This window comes from Haplochromis burtoni, unplaced genomic scaffold (assembly GCF_018398535.1).
Source record: "Haplochromis burtoni strain Fernald_Lab_line unplaced genomic scaffold, NCSU_Asbu1 Contig_25, whole genome shotgun sequence".
NCBI lineage: Eukaryota > Metazoa > Chordata > Actinopteri > Cichliformes > Cichlidae > Haplochromis > Haplochromis burtoni.
In genome coordinates, this window is record NW_024582386.1 from 1,514,573 (window position 1) to 1,526,393 (window position 11,821).

Sequence of the window (11,821 nt, forward strand, 5' to 3'; positions counted from 1 at the left end):
TGTGATCGTTTTGTGTTCATTTATTCGTGTTTCCATTTGAAAAAACACAAAGGCACATTAATGCATTCTTGTAGCAGTTTATTTACATTTGCATTCAGTCTATTTACATACAGTACATGCTTTTACATTCATGAATGAAGCTTTACATCAAGATTTTTTTTTTAAGATAAGCCTTTTATTTTTACAACACAAAGGAAAACAAGACTGGAAAAACTAACCTAATATTTTTATACTTGCAAAATAAACTGTGGCACAGTTTGCTACATTTTAAAGAAATGCATAGCGGATGTGGGTGATTTCAAAAGCTTCTGCTCCTGTGGAGAGTTGACAGAGGTGATAAATTATGTTTGCAAAGCTTGGTAAGCATCTAATTTGTCCTTTTCAAACGTGTGTAAAAGTACATTTCAGCCTGCACACAAACGCAGGCTGAAATGTGGGAGAATGACAAGCCTGAGGGTGGAAGCTGAAAAGTGACTTTCCATGGAAGCCTTTTCTGCCAAAGAAAATTTACGGTACATTAGTCAAAATTTTCGTTTAAGTCCTATTAACTCAATTAATTACTTGAAACTGGGGAGGGGAGGGGGGGGGTGAGATAACAGGTAAATAATTGAGATATATGAAGCTTTTTTTTGTTTTTATTCAGAGCTTCTCCCCCCCCAAAATTGGTGGAAACAAGCTTTCAATTTGCAAGCATTGCTGCTTTCTCTTATAGGCTAGGCTCCCAACTCAAACGAGTTGTTGATGTTTTTACTTAAATAAAGTACATTTGTATCACTATAATAAATAATTTTCTTGTAATATGACAGTTTTTGATAAATATATCTGGGTGTTTAATCAGAGCCTTATCGGGGGTCTTGTTGCAGCAATAAGGGCACAGACATGCGGACATTAGCTTTAATTTAACTACTATATACCTACACAAAAACAAAACAGTCATTAATTACATTAATTACTGAACTACAGTACAGTGCAGTAAAGAGTTTACTGTAACAGTGCATTGTTCTGTAAACTGTAACACTAACCTAAGCAGGGCGATATTTAAACCCAGAGAGGTACGTGAACTAAAAGTCGCTTAAAAGGGACTTTTAGTTCATGTCCCACTCACTCAAAATTTTTATTCAACTTTATTTGATTTGCAGTTAAGTGACCGTTATGTATCTTATTGGTCTTTTATCGTCTGTCTGAAACAAGTCTTTTTAGTTTCTGTTTCTTTAAGGCCCCCCCCCCCTCCCCCTCACTATAAGCCCAAATTCTGATTGGCTGCCCTTCGACTTGCTTCTAAACAGAACCCAGTGCTTGTTAGCTCCGCCTCCTTATTCAGGCATAGCTAGAGCTGATTGACCATATAAGGAAGGGTATTCGGCGCTGACATCAGCTCAGCGCTAGTGTTAAACACAACACAATGATTACTTTATAAAAGATGATGTAATTTTTTGAAACAGTGGTAATATGAAATTCCAGCAGCATTTATCAGGCATGAAATAAAGAAAAGTATCATGGGTCCACTCTAAAGTGCTGACCTCAGACTTTTTCTTTTAGCTAATCTAACCGGTGAAGCTTAAATTCATGTTAGTGCCTTTTAGGGCACTTCCCAACACTAGTGATGATAGTTTATGTGATGTTGTTGGCTTCTTGTTTAAATTAATAGCAGCTCTTATCACACTACATGTAAACAATAACAAACGCTTTGGAATAAAATAGCTGAAGCTTTCATATCTTGCTGTGCAACACACAAACACACACTGCCTGCACTGCACTGATCCATTCCTTTCAAAGCAGATTTAAAAAAAAACGCAATCAAAATTAAACATTTAATCTTGGCGCATTTCATCCTAACTGTGGTAAAAAATCTCAGTAAGGCACGCTTGATACGCACTCTCTTTCCCCTCTCTCAACACTCTTTAACAAGTAAGAGTGCTCTGGAGCCTGTTACATGAAACTGGACATTACATCATAACGTGAATGATTTATAGTGCGAGCGGGTCACAAGTACCTTGACATTAGCCTCTTTAAATAAAGCTTACCGTTATGTAAGCTTGTGTACTCAGGAGTTACGTGTGGTTCGCACACATTGCAGATGAAGCAGAGCTGAAAAGCTGGTCGTCCACGGTTCTCGTCCCAGGAGTTCAAAAATAGTCATTTGCATTTCTACGCTGCTTACTTGCTGTAGCCGATTGCTTTAAAAGTCCTGCAGCAGTATGGTAAGTGTCCACACCTGTCTCCACATGTGAACCAGCAGGAGACATCAAACCTGCAGGAAATCATCAAAGGTTAGCCTTTTCTATGGGGTTTTGTTTGTCTTAATAGTTTGTAACATACTTGAAGCCTTATCTGGAGATAATAAAGTGGTAAAGCCATGTTCCTAACTAATTGGAGACGTTACAAACACATATGGGATATGTCTGGATCCAGACTTGGAGGCTTGTCAACTACAGTGATTAAAGCATCCCATACTTGTTTACCAAGTATCAGCTGCCGTACCAGCAGAACAGTTTCTTTCTTCAGGTTTCAAAACCGTCAAATTCATCCTCCACACTCTTCTTCTTCTTTAGTTTGTTCCCTTCAGGGTTCACCACAGCAGATCACCTGCCTCCATCTCACCCTGTCTCTAGTATCCTCCTCTGTCCTACCAGCCCTCTGGACGTCCTGCTTCTCTACATCCTTGAACCTCCTTTGTGGTCTTTCTCTTTTCATCCTGCCTGAAAGCTCCATATTCCACATCCTTTATCCAATATATCCACTATCCCTCCTCTGGAGATGTCCAAAACATCTCAGCCTCACCATTCAAACTTTGTCTCCAACCCGCTCAGCCTGAGCTGTCCCTCTGATGCACTCTACTCTTTCTAATCCTGTTCATTGTGGTCACTCGCAATGAATAGCTTATCATCACCTCGAGCTCCACTTCCTGCCATTGCCACTGTCTCCATATCATCTAAACCTCCCTTTTTGCTGTTGCTCCTTGTCACGTTCCCTAACAGTCCGAGGGATGTGAGGAAAATAACGAAGCATGTCCAGATTGAAAAACTGAGACAAGTAGGCAAACGAATAAAGCAAAGGTTTTTATTAACAAGTAAAATGAAAGAGGCAAATGTGCCGCTATCACCTTTAAAGGAAAAGAAGCATAACAAAGCAAGTTAAAAAGGTTAAATCTCCCAAAACACCCTCCTCTGACACTCATCTCCACCCGCTCCACTCTGCCTGCAGCCTTGCTTTGGACAGTTCACCCCAGGTATTTAATCTCACCCACCTTCACTACCTCTCCTCCTTGCATAAAGGGACTGAACTTCCAGTATAGTTTTATAACCTTGTGTTGCATAATGACAACTACAATGAAAATTAAATCTAGTAATTGAGGGGCTTAAGGCGACATGATGAACTTGTTTTACCCTTGGTGTGTGCACGGTGTTGTCCATCAGGCTCTGTCTCAGCAAGCCCGTCACCACCTCGAGCTCCTGCTCCGCCTCCCGGACGTTTGGGTCCAGTCGGAGGACTTCCTGGAGGTCACTGCTAGCTGAAAGGTAGTCCTAGAGGATAGTCATTCATACAGAGAAATCAGGAATGGGAGGGGGAAGAAAAATCCAACGCATTATCTTAAAATGACAAGGAAGAGGTTTATGAGGGGGCGTGCCGGCACCTGTAAACCTTTAAAAGCCAGGGCTCGTCTGTAGAAGGCTTTCTTGTTGTTCGGCTCCAGGTGCAGCGCCGAATCGCAGTCCTGCCGGGCCTCTTCGAACCGATTCAGTTTCAGGAGACAGATGGCTCTGGAGGAGAAGTAAAGGATTTGTCAGACGGTCTCTGTCAGTGATGATCAGTATGAGGATCAGGCTACGCATGGTTAGATTACTCCACACTGTTTCAAATACAAATGAAAAATCTTCAAAATATGCACCATAGAAGAGTAGGGACAGATGCATTTTCCCCAACATTTCGCACAATATCTTGTTAATATAGAGATTTTTGCAGGATGTAATATTTACAGGGAATCCACATGTGTCCAGCAGTTTAGGCTTTCATGTTTGCAACACAATATTTCATCTGAAATTCCTTTCAAATATACCGATACACCTTCATGGGGCTTTATCCAGAGCAACAACTGGCAGTGCATCAGATTTGACATGCCAGGTGGTCATATGGTGCCCTCTACTGTTCCCCCTGTCTACCTGTAAATGGAGAATTAGCTCTGAGCTCTGCATCGCTCCCTACCGCGAGAGGCCATTTTTCTGTGCTGACAAAGTAAGATCAAAACATGCAGTTTCATTGAAAACTTGTGACACTGACGAGCAACTGGGGGAATGTGAAGGTGAAGAACGACTCTCATTTAAGCCTTTGCTGCAAGAGTAGAGAAACTGGCATTATTTCAGCGGATTTTTACACAATATTTGAGCTGAAGCTTCTTACTTGATGTAGGCAGCTATTCTGTTATTTTTTGGGGGGTGGTGATCAAACTACCCACCTTTCAAACAGTGTTTCTTTTGTAAAGTAATTCAGGCGCTCTTGTTACAAAGACCAGTCAATTCTAGCGTCTGTTTGGGTTGTTTTTCATACCTGTTTGTGTGGAGCGCACATTCGTCAGGTTTTATGGCGAGACATTCACTGTACTTCTCCAGGGCCTCCTGGAAGTGGCCTTTCTTGACCAGACTGTTGCCTTCCTGTTTAAGCAAAGTGAAGTGGGCTTCTTTTCTTCTGGCTGTTGGCAGAAAAATGTTTTTTTTTTCCAACTGAAAAAGATAACTTCATAAAGAGTTCATTTTCTTCAGTGCAAGTTATTGATTGGTTAGACAGATCTGGGGCAGACTGTACTGAATGGTTTGTCTTTCAACAATCCTCTGCTACAATTTCTTCACACCGTTTCAGGCCTTAATAAATCCAGCCTGTCGGCAGCAGTCTCTGTGGACCAGCGGAGATGAGTCAACTCCTCCTTAGTTAGCGATCGGCTGTGCTGAAAAAGCCAATGCGGCTAATGAGTTGTGGAAAAGACACACGCAGCGGTACTTAAACATAAACACAGACTCACAGGTACACAAAAAGATAACATTAATCAAATGACACAGCTACTAATGCCAACTCTCGAAAAAACGAGCTCAGCAGGCATTAAACGTAATATACACTTACTAGCCTCTGGATTAGGTACACCTGTTCAACTTCTCTTTAACAAAATTATCTAATCAGCCAATCACATGGCAGCAACTCAGTGCATTTAGGTATTTAGATGTGGTTAAGACGGCCTGCTGAAATTCAAACTAAGATTCGATACAGAAAACAAAGGTGATGTGAGTGATTTTCTGTCTGAGTATTTCTGAAACTGTTGGCCAGCTGGGATTTCCCCCCACAAACATCTCTAGAGTTTTTGGACAATGGTCAAAGAAAACAGAGAAAACATCTACTGAGCCAAAGTTCTCTGGAGAAAATGCCTGTTGATGTCAGAAGTCAGAGGAGAATGCTTCAGGCTGAAAGGAAGGGAACAGTAACTCAGATAACCACTTGTCTCAACCAAGTCATGCAGACGAGCATCTCTAAATGCACAACAAATGAGGAACCTGAAGCAGACGGGCCTCAGAAACAGAAGAGCACACCTCCTGTCAGCTAAAAACAGGAAACTGAAGCTACAGTTCATACTGGCTCACATAAATTGGACGACAGACTGGAGAAATGCTGTCTGGTCTGATGAGTAACGATTATTGCTGCAACATTCACATGTCAGGGTCAGAATTTGGCAAAAATACATGAAAGCATTGAATCAATCCCACCTTATATCAACAGTTCAGGAGGTCCAACCCAGTAATAACAATGTATAACTAATAAAGTGTTCAGACAGAGTTACTTTAGAAAGCATTCAGGCCCAAAGCACTATAAAACTACTGAATTAAAAAGCCTGAACCAGCTTTTGAAACTCTTTTTCATTTTTCTCTACCAAGAAAATTCTACTTTCATCCATTTACAATTGAACCAAAGCACAAAGTGAAAAGGCCTGCATGCTTCCTGAAGCAGCTCGGTGCTGAAAGCTTATTTTTTTCCTTTAGCTGAGACGTCCGTCGATACCACAAACCACTCAGTCTGACTCTCTGTATCAGAGCTGCTCTGTTGCTGGGAAACTAAATTGATATGTGGAGCATGAGTATTTGAGATCAATCACCTCTGAAGCTGATACAAGCTGGGAGTCAAGCTGTAAGGAGATAATTTAACAGATACAATCTAATAACATTACCAATAACACAGTCAAAACAGACGCGCTGGCACCGGCGCTGAAGCGTAGTGGCAGGTTAGGAGGTTTCGGGGCTGTGGGGGAATAATAACACAAGCTTGTGCAATCTTTGATTACAGGGTTATTTTGATGCTAGCTTGCTGTAGAGGTTGTGTTTAATTCTTTTCAATCCCAGCATCAATAGATATGTAATTTCCTCTGGCGGATAACACAGCTGTGTTTGCAAATGCCGAGAGAGCAATAGCTTTAATCATCGCCACTAACGCTAGCTCAACTAATAAATGCAATGCTCATTTAACTTGTGTTGTTGCAATTAAAGGCATATTAACATATTAATGAACTCGAGGCTTCATTAAGTCTAATTGTTTTAACGGATAAAATTATAATTGTCAGAATTTTAATTCATTTTAACTCTTTTATTAAGGAGCACAGTTTGGTGTTGTTTTGTGTTGCGTGTTTGCGGTTTTATTTCCTGTTTTGGGGAAATCAACATGAAGACAGAAACAACACAAACGTGAGTTTATGAATGAATGAATGAATTGAACATTTGAGACACTCAGATTGACTTGTTGTATTAGAGAATTGTAGATGTACACAAACAACTGCAGATTCTAAGATCATCAGTCCAATTTTACATAAGTACAAGTTATTCAGATGTGTCACAACTTTGCTAATGTCCGGAAGAAGACCCAAACTGTCACCCTCATATGAGAGGAAATTGATTTGAATGTTCAGGAACCAACAAGGCTCAAGCCATGAACTGGAAGCTACTGGGACACCAGCATCACTGTCCACAGTGAAGTCAGTTTTACACCATACACTGAGATGGTGCTGATCACAAAAGAAGCCTCTGCTCCAAAATCGACGCCATCAAATTTGCAAACTCCTTCTGGAGAAAAGTTTAATGGTCAGATGAGACAAATATTAAACTATTTGGCCTCAATGGTAAGAAGTATGTTTGGAGGAATAAAGGTGAGGCTTTCAAGCCTAAGAAGACTGCACTAGCTGTCAAGCATGGTGGTGGTAGCATCATGCTATGAGGCTGTTTTGCTGCCAATGGTATTGTTGGATGGAAAAATGAAGAAGGAGGACTACCTCCAAATTCTTCAACTTCACCACAGCAGTTGGATGTTTGAAACCTGAACACATTTGCGTGTTCCAACAGGACAATGATCCCGTTCCCATTATGAATGGATAAAGCAGGCTAACATTAAACTTCAACCCCGCTGAAACTTTGTGTAATACACGTCAAAGCTGGTGCTGAGCCAGAAAACCAACTAATTTAAATTAAGTTTTCTGCCATTACAATCACTCAAATATCTACCCAGAATTATTCCAGAAGCTTGCTGATGGCTACCAAAGACATCTTGTCAAGGTGCAACTTGCTAAAGGACATGTAACCACATATTAATGGGGCTGTATGTATATATACTGCTGACCTTGTTTGGATCAGAGAAAATTCAAAATAAATTCAAACCAATCCAATCACCCAATCCTTATCTTTTAAAGACATTATGATGTGTGCAGTACAATCATTCCACCCTGGAAAAAGAAACGTTCAATGAACTCATTAAAACCTCAAAGTTAGCACCACATTCTTGCTCATAATGAGCAGATGTGAACTTCTGGCCACAACTTTATTTTACCACAGTTTATAATAACTTAAGATGCTGTCTTACATTTCTTATTGTTGGCATGGCGTCATTCCTCCTCAGTAAGATGGAACAAAATGCATTACTGTAGGAGGTAGTGATTAACAGTGCTGCGTATTCGCTGTGACAAATTTAAGCAGCACACATGTTGCTTTTAACACTTACAACTTCGATCACTTCCTGTCTCCTTCTGTTTCTGGCTTCATATTCATTCAGCTTTGTATGTGTTAGATCGTGTGTTTGGAGTTTTTCATTAGACAAGTACAAGTAAACAGATTTATCTGTTGGTGTTGTTGTGGGTTTTACAGCCTTATACTGCTCCAAAACTATTTACATATATTTGCATTTATGGCACATTTGGAGTCTCCTGGTTCTTGTGAGCAGTTCGAGCGCAGAGGAAACTTGACCTGGATTGTTCCATTACAGCAGCACTATAGTCTGTGTGGATCGTCTTTACTTTGCATTATTGATAGTACACCCAGACAAACACACACACACACACACACATACAGAGTCTCTCAGCTGGAGCACCTTCACCACTACTCAGCATTTGCACGCTGATTCTGCTCACTGACTTCTGCTGCTGCTATATGGTTCAATTATTTACTGTTTCTTTTAAAAATGCTACGTGAATGAAATCACCCAAAGAACTGTCTTTAGTCAAGAAAATCTGGATTTCTTTAAAAGGCTTCTTTGTTTGCATCAGATGTGCTCATCACATTTAACCACTTAAACCCACAGGAATGGTTGTACCTCACCTTCCTCCTGGGCTGCTCTGGCGGCCCTGGCCTGGGCCTGCTCGATGCTGATTGGTTTCTCTCGGTGTTGCAACTGCACAGACAGGGGGACGACGGGAATCTCTGGAAGCTTCTGTCTCCACTCGGGTCCATCCTGCTCAATCAGCATCTTTGTGAGCCTGTCAGAGAACAAAGAGACTGAAACTAGTATCGCAAAGTGTTTCGCATTAGCAAGACTCGCGCAGGGACCCAAAGGGAAACTGGAATGACTGAGACGACTTGGTGTTACATAAAATCTGACTAAACATGCACCAGCACATGAAGCGGCTGAAGTTTCCCGTGTTTGGATTTTTGTGTTCAGCTGACCTGTGGATGCTGTCGTGAGCCGCCTGTATCCCTGTGTCTAACTGCAGGACGGTCTTATAATCCACGTAGGCCTTTCTGTAGCGCTCCAGTGACTCATAGGCCATGGCTCGACGCAACAGAGGCTTCAAGGAATAGGGCTGCAGCTCCAAAGCCCTAAGAGGATCAGAGAGGAGAGGCGGAGACCGAGGGATCTGAACATGTGAATGAATATTTGACCGACAGGCTGTCGCAGCCTTTAGAGCAAAGAAACAAAAAGCAGGAAGCTGCTGGATCCAAAACTGCATCACTGTGGATGATCTACATGCTGTGTTCCACAGTTACAGAGAAAACAGTTACAATCAGGGTGTGGAAAAGCAGCTTGTCATTCAGTTTTCATGTAAATAATATTGAATTTAAATGAAACACAGCCCACGTGTCCCCAACTGGGTAATGTCAGCTTTTGAGTTTTGCAGGTTCATGACTTCCTCTAGTTTTGAGAAATGATTTTGTTCTAGTTCAGTATTCTTCACGGTCTTCTGTTAATGGTTTATTTAATATGAGCTTTTTTATTTGTCCCTATAGTTCTTTGCTTGCTTGTAGATGATTTAAGGTTTATTGGTTCCCTTTTGTTAATCCCACTGTGTCCCTCCAGTCTTGTCTCTGTCTCTTGTCTTTCACTGTTAACTTCACATGTTCGAGCCTTTGTCGGTATCTTATTTCCTGCTTTGTTTTGGTGGTCTTTTGTGCTTTGTATCTAATTCACATTCTCTTGTCTCATTATCCTTGATTTGTTCCTGCTGTGTCTCCCACTTTTGACTCTGTTAAAATAGTGAGTATAAGACAAAAAAGCACAAAAAGTCCCCCTTTAATAAGTTATTCATAAGTTTTCTTGGCTGATCTCTTTAGCCCAATCTCCATCTATGCATTTCTCTCTTTATAAGCTGGTACTGGTAAGAGTAGATGTTCCAATCAGGCTGTAATTGTTGCCACTTTGGGAAAATTAAAGTGGCAACAATTGTTTGTGGCATTCAGAGCCTTTTCAAACCAGCTATCTCTCAAATAAAATCACACATAAACTTAGCACTCCACAAGATGGTTACGACCATGACACCAGAACGGTTCTGGTTCTGGCCATCTTTTAAATACAGTCTGTGATCTGACAGTGTTTTGGGGTGTGATGTCAGATCTGTGGATTCATCTCTCAAACCTGGAAGTTATAACCAGTAATAAAACCGACACTAGTCACGTACTTGTTGCAGTCCTGTATGCAGTCTGTGCTGTTTCCCTCCTTCAGGTAACAGGCTGCTCTGTTGGAGTAGAGAATACACAGGTCCTCTGGACTATCAATGCCTGCAAGGGGACAACCATAATCACATTTCTGAAAGACCAGATTCATTTACGTCATCTTGTGATCTGAAATGCAGGTGTAAGGCCATGCTACACATCCATATTACCAGCAGTTCTTTAGACTTTGTGGCCTAAAGTGCTCGAGAGAGAAGCGAAATCAAGAGAAGTGAAGCAGTTCAATTGCAAGTGTCCAGAAACGCTGAAGGGGTGAAAGGCAGACAGATAAAAGGCTGTGTTAAGAGATCCCTCGGTAGAGTCATTTTCTCCACTGTCCTTTCCACTCTAGTGCAGTTTCATAACCGCTGGGAGAGCATCAGTCTTATGTACAGCTTCCACAACCCACAGCGCATCATCATTATCATACACTGTTCTCACCAGCTTTCTGATTGAAGTCTATGATTAATCAAGTCTAAACGTTTGGAATCTGGCTACAGTGCAAGTGCAGAAAAAGCCTTCACACTTGCCAGCTACAAGAGTAAAAGTCAGCTGAGTGCTCTCTGTGCAGCGTGGCATTGAGCCTCACGTAAAAGCCCCATGCATCAGCACATGACTTCCATCGACAGCAACTTGTCTTGTGCCAACACTCCACTGCAATCACAAATCACCGGTGCAGAGACGCCTTGTGTCTCTGCTTCATGCTAAAAAGTGAAGTGACCTGAAGTCATCCTGCAGGCTGACTGGAGAAACAGTGGTATAATGCATTCAAAACTGACACGGGATACGTTGGATTGTGGAACCAGGTGACACTGAGTCAACTTGTATGTGATACCCTTACCAGGGCTAAGTCACAGATGCTACGAGAGGGTGTCTCTCAGGCTCTGTGACACCCATCTGCTGTTTTTGGCGACTCTACACTGAGTCACAGAGGTGGAAAAGCTACTCCAAGGAATCCAAGGATGAAAATAAACAAGAAATAACTTTCTTCTAGCAAAATTACTGTTATTTTCTAAAACTATACATAGTTTAATCAATGAATCAAGAAATTAGCAGTTAGATAAAGCTCCTCTAACTATGCTATAGTATCGTGGCTATAATAAGATTTGTTTATCCCAGGATCACATGCCGTGTAAGAGAAAAGAAACCGCTCATGTCACCCCCCACCTGCTTCAGCACATCCCTCAATGGCCTGGGTGTACTTCTCCAAGGCGTCTCCAAACTGTCCGTGTTTGAAGAGATGGTTCCCTTCATTCTTGAGCCGGGCCAGGTGAGGAGGCAGGGCCCCGGCGGGAGCATCCAGGTAACTTGTGTCCACTGCAGGGCTGTCCTCCTTCTTCTCTTGCCCACCAGCAGGGCTGTTTTCTCTCTGAGTGCCATTGACCGCCCCCTTCTCTGGAGCCATGTGAGGCTTTCCCCCGCTGCTTCCACCCCCGCTTCGTGTCCCACTCCCTGCTGTGGCCTGATCCGCGCTCGCTGCCCCTCCTCCGCCGCCCGGAGGTTTCTCCTGCGCGTTCCCCATAGCTGCAATCCCTCTGCAGTGTGCTCAAACTCTGCCTCTACCTCTCTCAGAGCCGCAGCTACATCTGAGCCTGGATGGGGAT

The 11,821-nt window shown here is 42.1% G+C and overlaps 1 protein-coding gene across 1 annotated transcript; it reads right to left on the bottom strand.

The window, feature by feature from the left end:
• Window positions 1-96: 96 nt before the first annotated feature.
• On the bottom strand, window positions 97-11,821 carry spag1a (sperm associated antigen 1a). Its single transcript, XM_005917532.3, has 8 exons — window positions 11,385-11,821; window positions 10,187-10,286; window positions 8,958-9,110; window positions 8,613-8,770; window positions 4,546-4,687; window positions 3,635-3,761; window positions 3,387-3,524; window positions 97-2,251 (listed from the first exon to the last, which is right to left on the bottom strand). The coding sequence occupies exons 1-8, from the start codon at window positions 11,737-11,739 to the stop codon at window positions 2,246-2,248; spliced, it is 1,179 nt and encodes a 392-aa protein (XP_005917594.1). The 5' UTR covers window positions 11,740-11,821; the 3' UTR covers window positions 97-2,245.